This window comes from Berghia stephanieae, chromosome 10, assembly GCF_034508935.2.
Source record: "Berghia stephanieae isolate SIO BIC M18660-M18661 chromosome 10, UCSD_Bste_1.3, whole genome shotgun sequence".
Taxonomy (NCBI): Eukaryota; Metazoa; Mollusca; class Gastropoda; order Nudibranchia; family Aeolidiidae; genus Berghia; species Berghia stephanieae.
This window is the reverse complement of record NC_088369.1, coordinates 11,684,263-11,699,262: the sequence shown is the minus strand read 5'-3', so window position 1 is coordinate 11,699,262 and position 15,000 is coordinate 11,684,263. Positions and strand designations below refer to the sequence as shown.

At 37.3% G+C, this 15,000-nt stretch overlaps 1 protein-coding gene across 1 annotated transcript in view; it reads left to right on the top strand.

The window, feature by feature from the left end:
• LOC144955909 (uncharacterized) overlaps positions 1-15,000 on the top strand; it is a 95,726-nt gene that overhangs the window by 80,079 nt on the left and 647 nt on the right. The window contains exons 4-7 of the mRNA XM_078886174.1: positions 3,145-3,286; positions 7,694-7,836; positions 11,178-11,336; positions 14,469-15,000. The exon at positions 14,469-15,000 is cut by the window's right edge and continues 647 nt beyond it. Coding sequence (XP_078742300.1) covers positions 3,145-3,286; positions 7,694-7,836; positions 11,178-11,336; positions 14,469-15,000 — 976 coding nt within the window. The remainder of the gene's footprint in view (positions 1-3,144; positions 3,287-7,693; positions 7,837-11,177; positions 11,337-14,468) is intronic.

Genomic DNA, 15,000 nt, shown 5'->3' with positions numbered 1-15,000 from the left:
ATCATCATCATCATCATCACCATCACCCATCCTCATTCATCACTCATCATATCATCATCATCATCATCTATCACAATCATCATCTCATCATCATCATCATCATCATCATCTCACATCATCATTTCATCACATCATCATCATCATATCATCATCATCATCATCTATCATCATCATCATCATCTCATCATCATCATCATCCATCATCATCATCATCATCATCATCATCATCATCATCATCACATTCATCATTATCATCACCATCATCATCATCATCATCATCATCATCATCATCATCATCATCATCATCATCATCATCATCACCATCATCAACATCATCATCATCATCATCATCATCATCATCATCATCATCATCATCATCATCAGCATCATCACCATCATCATCATCATCATCATCACCATCATGAAGAATGAAGGACGTTGATTGAGTACGCCATCCAATCCTTAACGCTCAAATTAAATAATAATATTAATAATAATAATAATAATAATAATAATAAATAATAATAATAATAATATAATAATAATAATAATAATAATAATAATAATAATAATAATAATAATAATAATAATAATAATAATAATAATAATAATAATAATAATAATAATAATAATAATAATAATATTTTATCGCATGTCTCGCGTGACTTCACGAGAGATGAAACTCCTTTGTATTGCCAATTGGTCCATTGAATATACGTCGGAAGTAGAGACGTTTGAAGGTCTTTGTGTAGAAAGTATGCGCTTGGCTAAGAAGCTCATGAATTTGTCATCCGGAAGTATAACGGACCAACACACAAAACTATGTGTAACCTTCAACATTTATAGTCTGATTTATAGATAGTTCGAAGATGACGTCACTCATGTCTTTGTTATTATTTTTTGTCATCCGTGTTTATGAGTAATTCTCACTAAAGTGTATTAACCAGACTATAAACGATCAATGTTACACACAGTTTTGTGTGTTGGTTCGTTATACTTCCAGATGGCAATGTTTTGGACTTCTAGGCCAAGCACATACTATCTATAGATAGTATGCGCTTGGCTAAGAAGCTCATAACATTGCCATCCGGAAGTATAACGGACCAACACACAAAACTGTGTGTATCCATGAACGTTTATAGTCAGGTTAATACAGTTCAGTGAGCATTACTCATTAACGCGGATGGCAAAAAACAATAACAAAGACCCGAGTGACGTCAACCTCGATCTATCTATGGATAGTATGCGCTTGGCTAAGAAGCTCATAACATTGCCATCCGGAAGTATAACGGACCAACACACAAAACTATGTGTAACCTTCAACGTTTATAGTCTGGTGTATATACAGTCTAGTGAACATTACTCATTAACGCAGATGGCAAAAAACAATAACAAAGATCCGAGTGACGTCATATTCGATCTATCTATAGAAAGCTCATGACATGAGAAACATGTCCTTTCAGCCTGTTAACCGTCGTACTCCGGAAAACCACTTATGTATGTATTTCATTGAGCTTTTATATAGCGCAATAACAGCTAAACACGACTCGCCACGAATCATTAGAAAAGCACATTCTGCAGACAAGGGTAGACGGCAAGAGAGGAAGAGGTAGACCAACAAGAAGCTGGGAACAAGATATATGTGAATGGCTGGGAATGACAGCAACTCAAGCAAGAAGACTGGCGGAAAACCGTAATCTGTTTCGCAAGAAAGTTCGGAAAGCAACGTCCTACGCAGGATCAGCTGACTAGATGATGAACAGCTAAATGTGCTCAAGGCGCTATACAAGGGGTTTCTGGTAAACAGCAACATTTAACATTTAGGGCTAGACATGACGCCTGTTAGGCGATATTACACATTTTTTTAGACAGATAAAACGGTGATAAAGGTCAAGAACTCGTTTTACACCTGAGTACGATGAGAAATGTGAGTAAAGAGCCTTCTCCAAGGACTCAACTATCCGCCGAGCGAGGCTCGAACCCAGATCTTCCAATCCGAAAGCGAGTGTCATACCACTAGGCCCAATAGCCGCACAAGATGGCCATATTTAAAAATTTGGCCAGAAAACTCGTCCTTCAAATATCGAAATATTTAAATGACCTTCATCTTGGATAAAAACTCTCAAACCTGGGACTTTAAGGTTGGTTCGGATGTCAGACCTGTATATTATATGTATAAGCCGGATCCAATGAATGCGTTCGTCGAAAAAAACAAAAACTAAAAAAAAAACACAAAAACATACAAACAGAGAATAAATTTAAGAATTGAAGAAGAAAACAAAACGATTTGAAAACAAAACGAGCAAAAAACAAACAAAAAAAAAAACAAAAAACAAAACAAAAAAACCCAAAAAAACCCCCAAAAAACCAAAAAAAAAAAACACAAAACAATGGAAAATAAAGAAAGATAGAAGAAAAAGGTCCCAACAACAACAACAGCCTCTCTCAAGTGTTCTGTTTTCTGTTTTCCGTCTGCCTGTCACGTGACGATGCGTTAATGGTTATTGACGACGGCAGACATTGTGAAGTGTTTCTTCTCTTTCAAACGGTTGTTTAATTAGTCTGTGCTCATTGTCTTGGGTTGAAACAGTTGCCGGTTTAGCGGTCGGTATTGCAGTAATTATAAGCCATTGCGAAATAACAATTTAATCTATTGTATAACCATTAGTGTTGGTAGAGGTCAGGTAATAGTAATGCTATTGATAAGGATGGCGATGATGACGATGGTGGAATAATAATGATGAAAATAATAATAATAATAATGATAATAATAATAATAATAATAATAATCATCATCTCATCATAAAAAAATAATAATAATAATAATAATAATAATAATAATAAATAATAATAATAATAATAATAATGATAATAATAATAATAGTATTAATAAATAATAATAATAATAATAATAATAATAATAATAATAATAATAATAATAATAATAATAATAACAATAACGATACTAATAATACTAATAATAACAACGACGACGACGACAGCAATCACAATAACCAAAACAACAACAACAACATCAAAAAAAAAAAGGTTCGATCTACATACTTTGATCTGTTTACTATATATCATTTATAACATTTATAACTTTTAACCTTTAACTTTAGTTGTTGTTTTTTTCTTCCTCAGAGTGTCTTTGCTGTGCAACCCTCGCGTGGCCAAGATCGTCATCGCCATCTTCTGCATCATAGGACTGGCCGTTTACAATTTCCCTTTGTGGACATCAAGGGTGATAGACGGAGAATGCCGAGTTCTACCACAATACATGCATGTAAGTTTAGATTTGTTCTCCGGTGGGCTACTTACAACTGTCAGCAAGACGTGTACTTATAGATAGTATGCGCTTGGCTAAGAAGCTCATAGCATTGCCATCCGGAAGTATAACGGACCACCAACACTCAAAACATTGTGTAATCGTGAACTTTTATAGTGAGCATTACTCATAAACGCGGATGGCAAAAAACAATAACAAAGACCTGAGTGACGTCATCTTCGAACTATCTATATACACAGGTCTGATAAACCACATTGTCATGGGCTCATTGTTGTAATGGAAACAGTGTCAATCCGTGTATGTAAGTTGAGATTTCTTCAGATGGGTGATAGCCGACGTGTACTTATATATACAGGTCTTATAATCCAAATTGTTATGGGCCCATTGTTGTAATGGGAAACACTGTCAATCCGTGTATGTAAGTTGAGATTTCCTCGGATGGGTGATAGCCGATGTGTACTTATATACAGGTCTTATAATCCAAATTTTATGGGCTTATTGATGTAATGGGAAACAGTGTCAATTCAACGACGCAAGATATTGTCCATGTATGAAAGTTATGATTTTCTTAGATGGGTGATAGCCGACGTGTACTTATATACAGGTCTTATAACCCAAATTGTTATGAGTTGATGTGTACATATATGCAGGTCTGACATCCGAACCCACTTATGAGCCTAGTATAACTTTGTTGTATTGGACACTATTTTGAGTCATTTTTTTTTAGATTTCCATTACAACAATGAGCCCATACGGAATTGGGTTATCAGACCTGCAAATAAGTGCACGTCATTATGGGCTCATTGTTGCAATGGCAATACTGTTAATCTGATCGTGTTTTGACTTTTATACATTCAGATCACATGACATAATATGAAAAACGTATAGCCAGCATGAAGAATAAAGAGTACCGATTTTCTTTGTTTAGAACCATGGTACTCGTTGCTGGGCGGACGTGACATCAGACTATTGAAATCCTAATAAGTACAACAAATTAACACGTGCACTGCTGTCAGTACAGCGTTCTCTCTGTCCGAAAAAGAAATTGCATTATCGCCTAACAGGCGTCATGTCCTTTCTACATGTTACGTGTTGCTGTTGGTCAGAAACCCCTTGAAAAGCGCTTCATGCACGTTTAGTGGACAATGCCATATATAAAAGTTCAATTTTAGTTTTATTATTTTAAAAATTCACCGACATGCAGTAAAGAGAATTCGAACGTTGATCTCCCAGGTGGAAAGTGCATAAACTCATCCACACGGCCATCTCGTGCCCATTATGCAAGGAATTTTTGTTTTTCACACATTTTACATAACTATTGGTGTGGCCACAGCCAACATAGTTGAAAGACATTTCAGATATTTATCTATGGATTTATTTATTTATTATTCGTTTTCAGAACATTTTACATAATTATAGATGTGGCCCATCAGCCCATCTGTTGAAAGAGATTTTTATTTATTTATCTATATATGTATTTATTTATTTTTAAATTATTATTCGTGCATTGTTCATTAGTTTATTTATTCATGCATTGTTTATTTAAAATATCAAAAAACATAAGACAGCAAAACAAAACAACCCCCACCCCCCCCCCCAAAAAAAAAAAAAAAAAAAAAAGAAAAAAGAAAGCAGATAAACAAATAGACAATAATGTAAAATTTTTTTTAAAAAAATGACACACCAATGAAAAAAAACAACAAAAAACCCCAAAGAAAATTACGCGTAACTAGATATTTAACAATTTTGCCAGAAAACTCGTCCTTGAAATATCGATAGATTAAAGTGACCTTCGATTTTCTCAAACCTGTTACTCTATCAAAGTGTACCAGGTTTGAGAGTTTTTGTGACAAAACGAGGCCAACTTTTAATTGATCGATATAAATTGAAGATGGAATTATTTCTTTTTTTTTGGCCAGAATTTTACATACATGATTTTTTCATTTATTACGACAGCAGCAGCTTGTTTGTTTATAGATAGTTCGAAGTTGACGTCACTCAGGTCTTTGTTATTGCTTTTTGCCATCCGCGTTTATGAGTAAATCTCACTCGACTATAGATAGTATGCGCTTGGCTAAGAAGCTCATAACATTGCTATCCGGAAGTATAACGGACCAACACACAAACTGTGTGTATCCATGGACGTTTATAGTTAGGTTAATACAGTTCAGTGAGCATTACTCATAAACGCGGAAGGCAAAAAACAATAACAAAGGCCCGAGTGACGTCAACTTCGAACTATCTATATTATCAACCTGATTATAAACGTTCATGGTAATACCGGGTTTTGTGCGTTGGTCCGTTATACCTCCGCCACGCGGATACTATCTATACATTGAGGTGTGACGACGATTTACGTATTCATTGATGGCGAGGGTAAAATCGTGATTCGGAATATTCCGGGCGGGGGGGGGGGGGGGGGGGGGGGGGCGTTACATAACGAAACGTGACATAGTCGGACGTGACGTAACAATGGGTGCGATCTGTATTTTTCATGTCTCCATCCAACCTAGTCATCGATCACATGATTTAATCTGTTGCTTTATTTACGACGATTGGATATTTTCTCAATAAATGTAAGTTATCACGCTGCTGTGATTATGAAAGTTGTAAACATACCCATGAGTCGTGCTGAACCCAATGATCAATGGGCATGATCTATATTACATTTCCATGTGCTCGAGGTCATTGGTCACATTGCAAAGTGTGGCTCAAAATGATCCACATAGTGAAAAGTGTTCACAGTTTGAGAAATATCCAACGTTACAATTGGATTCAATAGTGTCACGTCGCCCAGCAACGGCGGCCATCGTGATTCTAAACAAAGAACATCGGTACTTTTTATTCTGCATGCTTGCTAGAACTTTTCATATGTCGTGTGATCAAAATGTGTAAAAGTCAAAACATGATCAGATTTATATTGTCTTTCTCTTCTGGATACGATTTTTTTGCTCGTCGGAGAAATATTTCATAAGGGCGTCCGCCATTGTTCCGATAGTTTAGAGCCAGTTACTAAGTTACAATGCGTCATTACGAGGGAAGTGACGTTATGACTGTTGAAGCGTATTATGACGTTGGAGTTTTCTCGAACTGTGAACACGCATTTGGTCATTTCAAAAAGCTATTACAACTATAAAGTATGACATTAAGACGTCAGTTTTTGGTCTATCTTTTATTATTATGTAATAATGACGATGATGATGATAATAATAATAGTATTAATAATAATGATAAAAAGGATAATAATGATGATAATGATAATAATGATGATGTTAATAATAATAATAATAATAATAATAATAATAATAATAATAATAATAATAATAATAATAATAATAATAATAAGAAGAAGAAGAAGAAGAAGAAGAAGAAGAAGAAGATGAAGAAGAAGAAGAAGAAGAATATAATAATAATATTAATAATAATAATAATAATAATAATAATAATATAATAATAATAATAATAATAATAACAATAATAATAATAATATAATAATAATAATAATAATAATAATAATAATAATAATAATAATAATAATAATAATAATAATAATAATAATAATAATAATAATAATAATAATTATAATAATTATAATAATAATAACAGCAACTGTAACAACATATTTCAATAGCGCCTAAGCATCGACTTAAAAGTGCTCTGTTGCAGCGCTTTACAATAATTCAAACGCACAACCACCCACCAATCCACCCACCAACCCACACACACAAACAAACACACACACAAACATACACACAAACACACACAAACACACACACAAACACACACACACAAACACACACACACAAACACACACACAAACACACACACACATAAACACACACAACACACACACAAACACACACAAACACACACACAAACACACACACACACACACAAACACACACAAACACACGCAGACACAAACATTATTGCATAAAAAATTAAAATTGGATTTTTTCACTATGTGTAACCTTGAAAGTTTATAGTCTGGTTAATACAGTTGAGTGAGAATTACTCATGAACGCGGATGGCAAAAAACAATAACAAAGACTCGAGTGACGTCAACTTCATTCCATCTATCGATATTGTCCAATATTGGCCCCTCGCCTCAAAACGGTATTAAGTCGGGATGACTAAGATGCTGAAAATTAAATTTGTTATATATTTCAGGTTGCTCAATACCAATCATTCATAATTATGACCAGCTTAAATTTAATTTGACTTTTTAGCATCTGGTCCATCCCGACATAATACCGTTTTGAGACGTTGGGTCACAATTATCATCTGCCACGGGAAACGAAAAGACAAGACAACTAATGAGATTACCATAACATTGAACCCGGCATGTTAAGGGTTAAGTAACTATCGGCGTTTCCAGTAATCCTGTTTCACTCTCTATTTCAGATCGTTCTGATTCTGAATTACGTGGACACGGCCTTGACCTTGCTCGCCCCCTTCTCCCTGCTCATCATACTCGTCCCCCTGGTTGCTTTATCGGCTATTCACGCCTACGACAGGAAGAAACGATTGGCTGCTGGAAGGTCGAGGTATGACGTAAATCAACAACGGTGATGATGATGTGGAGGAGGAGGAGGAGGAGGAGGAGGAGGAGGCGTGGGATAAAGATGATGATGTTGATGGGTGGTGGTGATGTTGATGATGATGAGGATGATGATGATGGTGGTGGAGATGATGGTGGATATGAAGATGAGGAGGAGGAGGAGGAGGAGGAGGAGGAGGAGGAGGATGAGGAGGAGGAGGATAAAGATGATGATGTTGATGGGTGGTAGTGATGTTGATGATGATGATGAGGATGATGATGATGGTGGTGGAGATGATGGTGGATATGAAGATGAGTAGGAGGAGGAGGAGGAGGAGGAGGAGGAGGAGGAGGAGGAGGAGGAGGAGGAGGAGGAGGAGGAGGATAAAGATGATGATGTTGATGGGTGGTGGTGATGTTGATATTGATGATGAGGATGATAATGATGGTGGTGGAGATTATGGTGGATATGAGGAGGAGGAGGAGAAGGAGGAGGAGGAGGAGGAGTAGGAGGATAAAGATGATGATGTTGATGGGTGGTAGTGATGTTGATGATGATGATGATGATGATGATGATGGTGGTGGAGATGATGGTGGATATGAAGATGATGATGAGGAGGAGGAGGAGGATAAAGATGATGATGTTGATGGGTGGTGGTGATGTTGATAATGATGAGGATGATGATGATGGTGGTGGAGATGATGGTGGATATGAAGATGAGGAGGAGGAGGAGGAGGAGGAGGAGGAGGAGGATAAAGATGATGATGCTGATGGGTGGTGGTGATGTTGATATTGATGATGAGGATGATAATGTTGGTGGTGGAGATTATGGTGGATATGAAGATGAGGAGGAGGAGGAGGAGGAGGAGGAGGAGGAGGAGAGGACGAGGATAAAGATGATGATGTTGATGGGTGGTAGTGATGTTGATGATGATGATGATGAGGATGATGATGATGGTAGTGGAGATGATGGTGGATATGAATATGATGATGAGGAGGAGGAGGAGGAGGAGGATAAAGATGATGATGTTGATGGGTGGTAGTGATGTTGATATTGATGATGAGGATGATAATGATGGTGGTGGAGATTATGGTGGATATGAAGAGGAGGAGGAGGAGGAGGAGGAGGAGGAGGAGGAGGAGGAGGAGGAGGAGGATAAAGATGATGATGTTGATGGGTGGTAGTGATGTTGATGATGATGATGATGATGATGGTGGTGGTGGAGATGATGGTGGATATGAAGATGAGGAGGAGGAGGAGAAGGAGGGGGAGGAGGATGAAGATGATGATATTGATGGATGGTGGTGATGATGATGATGGTGGTGGAGATGATGGTGGATTTGAAGATGAGGAGGAGGAGGAGGAGGAGGAGGAGGAGGAGGAGGAGGAGGAGGAGGAGGAGGAGGAGGATAAAGATGATGATGTTGATGGGTGGTGGTGAAAATGGTAAAGTTGCTTATGATGAAGACGCTGCTGCTGCTGCTTGTGGTGGTGATGGTGATGATGATGATGATGATGATGATGATGATGATGATGATGATGATCACTATTACTACTACTACTACTACTACTACTACTACTACTACTACTACTACTACTACTACTAATAATACTACTACTACTACTACTACTACTACTGCTGCTACTACTACTACTACCACCACCATCTACTCTTATTAATTAATAATAATAATAATAATAATATAATAATAATAATAATAATAATAATAATAATAATAATAATAATAATAATATTAATAATAATAATAGTAATAATAATAATCATCATCATCGTCGTCATCATCATCATCATCATCATCATCATCATCATCATCATCATCATCATCATCATTATCATCATCATCACCATTAACCATCATCATCATCATCATCAACATCAGCTGTTTCCCTCTCACCACCACCACCATCATCATCATCATTCATCATCATCATCATCATCATCATCATCATCATCATCATCATCATCATCATCATCATCATCATCATTATCATCATCATCACCATTAACCATCATCATCATCATCATCATTCATCATCATCAACATCAGCTGTTTCCCTCTCACCACCACCACGATCATCATCATCATTCATCATCATCATCATCATCATCATCATCATCATCATCATTATCATCATCATCACCATTAACCATCATCATCATCATCATTCATCATCATCAACATCAGCTGTTTCCCTCTCACCACCACCACCATCATCATCATCATCATCATCATCATCATCATCATCATCATCATCATCATCATCATCATCATCATCATTCATCATCATCACCATTCATCAACATCATCACCATCATTCATCATCACCACCATCATCATCATCATCATCATCATTCATCATCATCATCATCATCATCATCATCATCATCATTCATCATCATCATCATCATCACCATTCATCAACACCATCATCATCATTCATCATCATCACCATCATCATCAACAACATCAGCTGTTTCCCTCTCACCATCACCACCATCACAATAACTCCACGTAACCCTCTACTCACATTACCCAACAATCACTCTATTTCATGACATTAATCAATCACACTCGCCCTCCCTCCGGGTGCAGATTAGGCTCACTTTTGTATTTCCGGTGGAGCAAACCGGAAGTCCTAATGTAACAACACCGCCGCCGTTTTTGTTTGTTTAATTGCTATCTGTGATTGGCTATTCAAATAGTCGCTGTCAGGATTCAGAATTCACCATTGTTTTCGTTCGTAAAGAAAACTGCTATAGGTGTCCCAAAATATTAATGCTACTACCACATCCACAAACATTGAGGACATAGTTATAGCTGATCTTCTACGATCGTCGGTTATAGTGGAAAAACACCAAAATCTTATGCGGCTTTGTGGTCTAGTGGTATGACACTCGCTTTCGGATCGGAAGGTCCTGGGTTCGAGCCTCGCTCGGCGCATAGTTGAGTCCTTGGAAAAGACTCTTTACTTACATTTTCTCATCATACTCGGGTGTAAAATGAGCACCTGGCTATTAAGAGCGTTGTCTCTGTCGGAAAAAAAAATTGTATTATCGCCGAACTGGCATCATGTCTCGTTATTTATGTTACGTGTTGCTGTCAGTCAGGGACCCTTTGTAAAGCGCTTTGAGCACGATTAGTGGATATTCCGTTATATAAAATCTCATTTTTATAGTTATGGCCTCTTTCATTTCATTGTCACTTTTTAAAACCTCGTTTTCCCCGCCTTTATACCGTTTTGGTGTGCTATGCCACATATTAAAGGATATTCATTATATGTTTAATACTGTTAAATTTTCTTTCTCTTCTCTCTTCAATTTCAGGCCTTGTACACAGGAAGTGAAATCCACACCAGAGGCTAGAGTGACGCATCTGCTATTAGCAGTGTCTGTGGTATTCCTCATGCTGCACACCCCATTCCACGCCATTCGCATCAAATATTTCATTCGTACTCTGGCGGATGCACAAGATCAAATTACAGAGTGAGTATCTTCATTACAACGTGTTGTCATAGAGCAATGCACCGCCGTATTGATAGTTCGAAGATGACGTAACTCGGGTCTTTGTTATTGTTTTTTGCCATCCGCGTTTATGAGTAATTCTCACTAAACTGTATTAACCTGACTATAAACGATCATGGTTACACACAATTTTGTGTGTTCGTCCGTGATATAGATAGTATGTGCTTGGTTACGGAGTTCACAACATTGGCATCCGGAAGTATAACTGGCCAACACACGAAAATGTGCAACCATGAACGTTTATAGTCTGGTTAATTAATACAGTTTAGTGAGAATTACTCATAAACGTGGATGGCAAAAAAAAAAACCAATAACAAAGACCAAAGTGACGTCATCTTCGTTCTATCTATAGAGCAATATGCTGCCGTAATATGAACCCTCCCTCGCCCCCCCCCCACCCATATAAAAGCCCCCCCCCCCCCCCAAAACAAACAAACAAAAAAACACGTAATTAAAATTGTTGGCAAGATACACTCATCCTTCAAATATCGCTCAATTATAATGACCCTGATCTTCCAAGGGAAGACTAGAATAACCCCTGAGCTAGAGCGAGGTGACTTGCTAGATGCCAAATACAGCGCCACGGATATTCGAACTCGGTACCGTTCGGGTTCGAAGCAAAGACCTAACGCCTGGCCATGCTGATCCATTGATGATCAATATTTGTGTTTATTCATCTTAACAACTCAACTACCACTTCATATCATTCGTCTGTAGTGTTTCATTCATCCTGTTTGTTGATAAAGGGGAAACCTGAAACGTCCGTTCTATCTGTTTTCGCAATTAAATGGAAGCTTACATTCAATTTCACATTGTTATTTATTTCTTTAAGGGCTTCGAGCAGCACCATTTACATTATGAAAGAGATGAAAAAGGCTTTTTGTCATTGTAAACGTCAGTGTTTACGTCAGTAACCATAGAGACGATGCAGCCCAAATCAATATATTATCATAATTCTGGATTTTTCCCAATAGGAATGGCCGTTTTCATGTCGTATCTTTTGATTTTATCTAATCCGTGGCCAAACTATTTTAAAATAATTAATTTGATTTAACACAAATATGCACATGGTGAATGAATAAAAAAACAAACGAATGAATGAATACATGAATGAATGATTAGATGAATGAATAAATGAATACATTAATTAATCGATCTGACGAAAAAGAATAAACTCAATCTATCAGACGGTCACGATAGCTCAGTTGGTAGAGCACTCGCTTCACACGCAAAGAGATCAAGATCGATCCCGAGTGTAGTTGAGATTTTTTTTCTGAGGCCACTGTCCGCCCAGTAGTGATTGGCTGGGTAGCTGATTCTATCAGAGCTGGCGGAAAGTGTTTTGCGATAGATAAGTGTTATATCCAAAAGGTAGCGAGCAATTCCTATTGGCCTTTTCACGCTATAGAAACCGGGATAAACTCCGGCTCTGTGAGCAACATGGCTCTGAAAGTCTACTTTTTAAACAAAAAAATCTATCAGGTATCATACCTTATATATTGTGCAACTTATTAGTTGTAGTTCTGGCTTCATCAAAGTGATTGCATCTTATTTAATAGGTTTCAACAGTCGTGACGTCACTTCCTTAGTAAAAACGCATAGTAACTTAGCAACTGGTTCTAAACTATCTGAAAAATGGCGAACGCACATATGAAATACTTCTCTGACGAGCATAAAAGTGTATCCAGATGAGAAAAAGCATTATAAATGTGATCATATTTTGAATTTTATACATTCTGACTATCACACGACAGTGTAAAAAAGTTCTAGCCAGCGTGAAGAATAAATATCGCGGATTTTCTTTGTTTAGAACCAAGCTGCTCGTTCTTGCTGGGCGTGACATCAGACTATTGAATCCAATTAATTATGCATGTCATCAATAAAGATCATCCATCCTCGATATCTTCCGCCCCGAAATCACACGAATCTGTCAAAAATCTTGCTATTATTACACCAATTATACCACCTTATGATCCAATGATATGTTATTTAATCATTGTTTCTGCATTGTCTGACGGACTGGTTACACACTTCCAGTGAGTTTAGAACTGGAAGAGAGGAAGGTGGGACGTCACGACATATGCTTTACATTATAATATTGATCAATAATGGTTTGATATCGGTCTTAAAATGTATGCTCACATACAAAGATTTAAAAAGTGTTTATAAAACAGTGCGAGACAAAACAAATTAGCAAAAATACCAGACCCAAACCATCCCAAAAAATTAGTCTTCCGGCTATGTGGTATAACAATCGCTTTCGCATCGGAAGGTCCTGGGTTCGAGCCTCGCTCGGCGCATAATTGATTCCTTGGAAAAGGTTTTTTTACTCACATTCTCTCACCGTAATCAGGTGTAAAACGAGAATCTGGCCGTTAACAGCGTTGTCTTTTTCCGAAAAAAAAATATTGTAAGATTGCCTAACAGGCCTCATGTCTTGTTCTTACATGCTTTACATGCTACGTGTTGCTGTTGGTAAGAGACTCTTTGTAAAGCGCTTTTTGGAGCACATTCATTCGATATTACGCTACAGAAAAGCTCAAATTTTCCTCGGGCTTCAGAATTACCAGTCAGATCCTCAGTCGAAGAAGAAATAACCTTTTTTTTTTTCTTGTATTTTTCTATCTGGCTTTGTACCGCCATATGGTCTAGTGGTATGACACTCGCTTGCGGATCGGAAATTCCTGGGTTTGAGCCTCGCGTTCGGCGCATAGTTGTGTCCTTGGAAAAGGCTCTTTATTCACATTCTCTCACCGTACTCAGGTGTAAAATGAGTACCTGGCCGTTAACAGCGATGTCTTTGTCCGAAAAATTGTAATATAGCCTAACAGGCGGCATGTCCCGTCCTACATGTTAAATGTTGCTGTTGACCAGGGACCCCCTGTAAAGCGCTTTGAGCCTATTTAGTGGATATTGAGCTATATAAAGCTCAATTTCTTTTTATTATTTTTTTTTTGATTTCTTTTTTTTTTTGCTTTGTTGCCTTACACTGTTTACACACCTTTTTCAGGTTTGTATCTTACACTAGTGCCAGCTCCCTAATTTTTCACTTTGTTATTCTAAGAAACCTTAATCTATTTTCCATCAATCCAGAAACGACCTGATAATGCACCAAGTGTTCAAGCAGTTCTACAACCTTGATTCGTGCGTCAGCTGCGTCGTCTACCTCATATTCGGAGACAACTTCCGGCGTGTTTTCTTCAACATGTATTTCTCAAAATGCCACCGAGGCTGGTGCAAGATACGGCACATGCGCAGTGCGCAAGTCCTCACTTCCTCTTCGGATCACACGGCGATAGAATTTTGTAACGTGGATATGACTAGTGCTTCGGCTACGCCGAATCTCAGATACAACTCGCTTCTTCATCATAATAATCATCACAGTTCTAATCCAAACAATCCTCTTAGCAGTAGTCAGTTTAACGGTAATTTAGACATTAAACTAAGTAGTTATAAAAATCATAACGCAGTAAACAATAGTAATATCGGAAATGGTTATAACGAATATTATAATAACACGACTTTTGATTCTGAAAAGAATAATACATGTATTCATACATCAATTTGTGACAACGATGGAGCTTCTGGTACGTTGATGATGATGTGTATATCGAATAAAGACGAA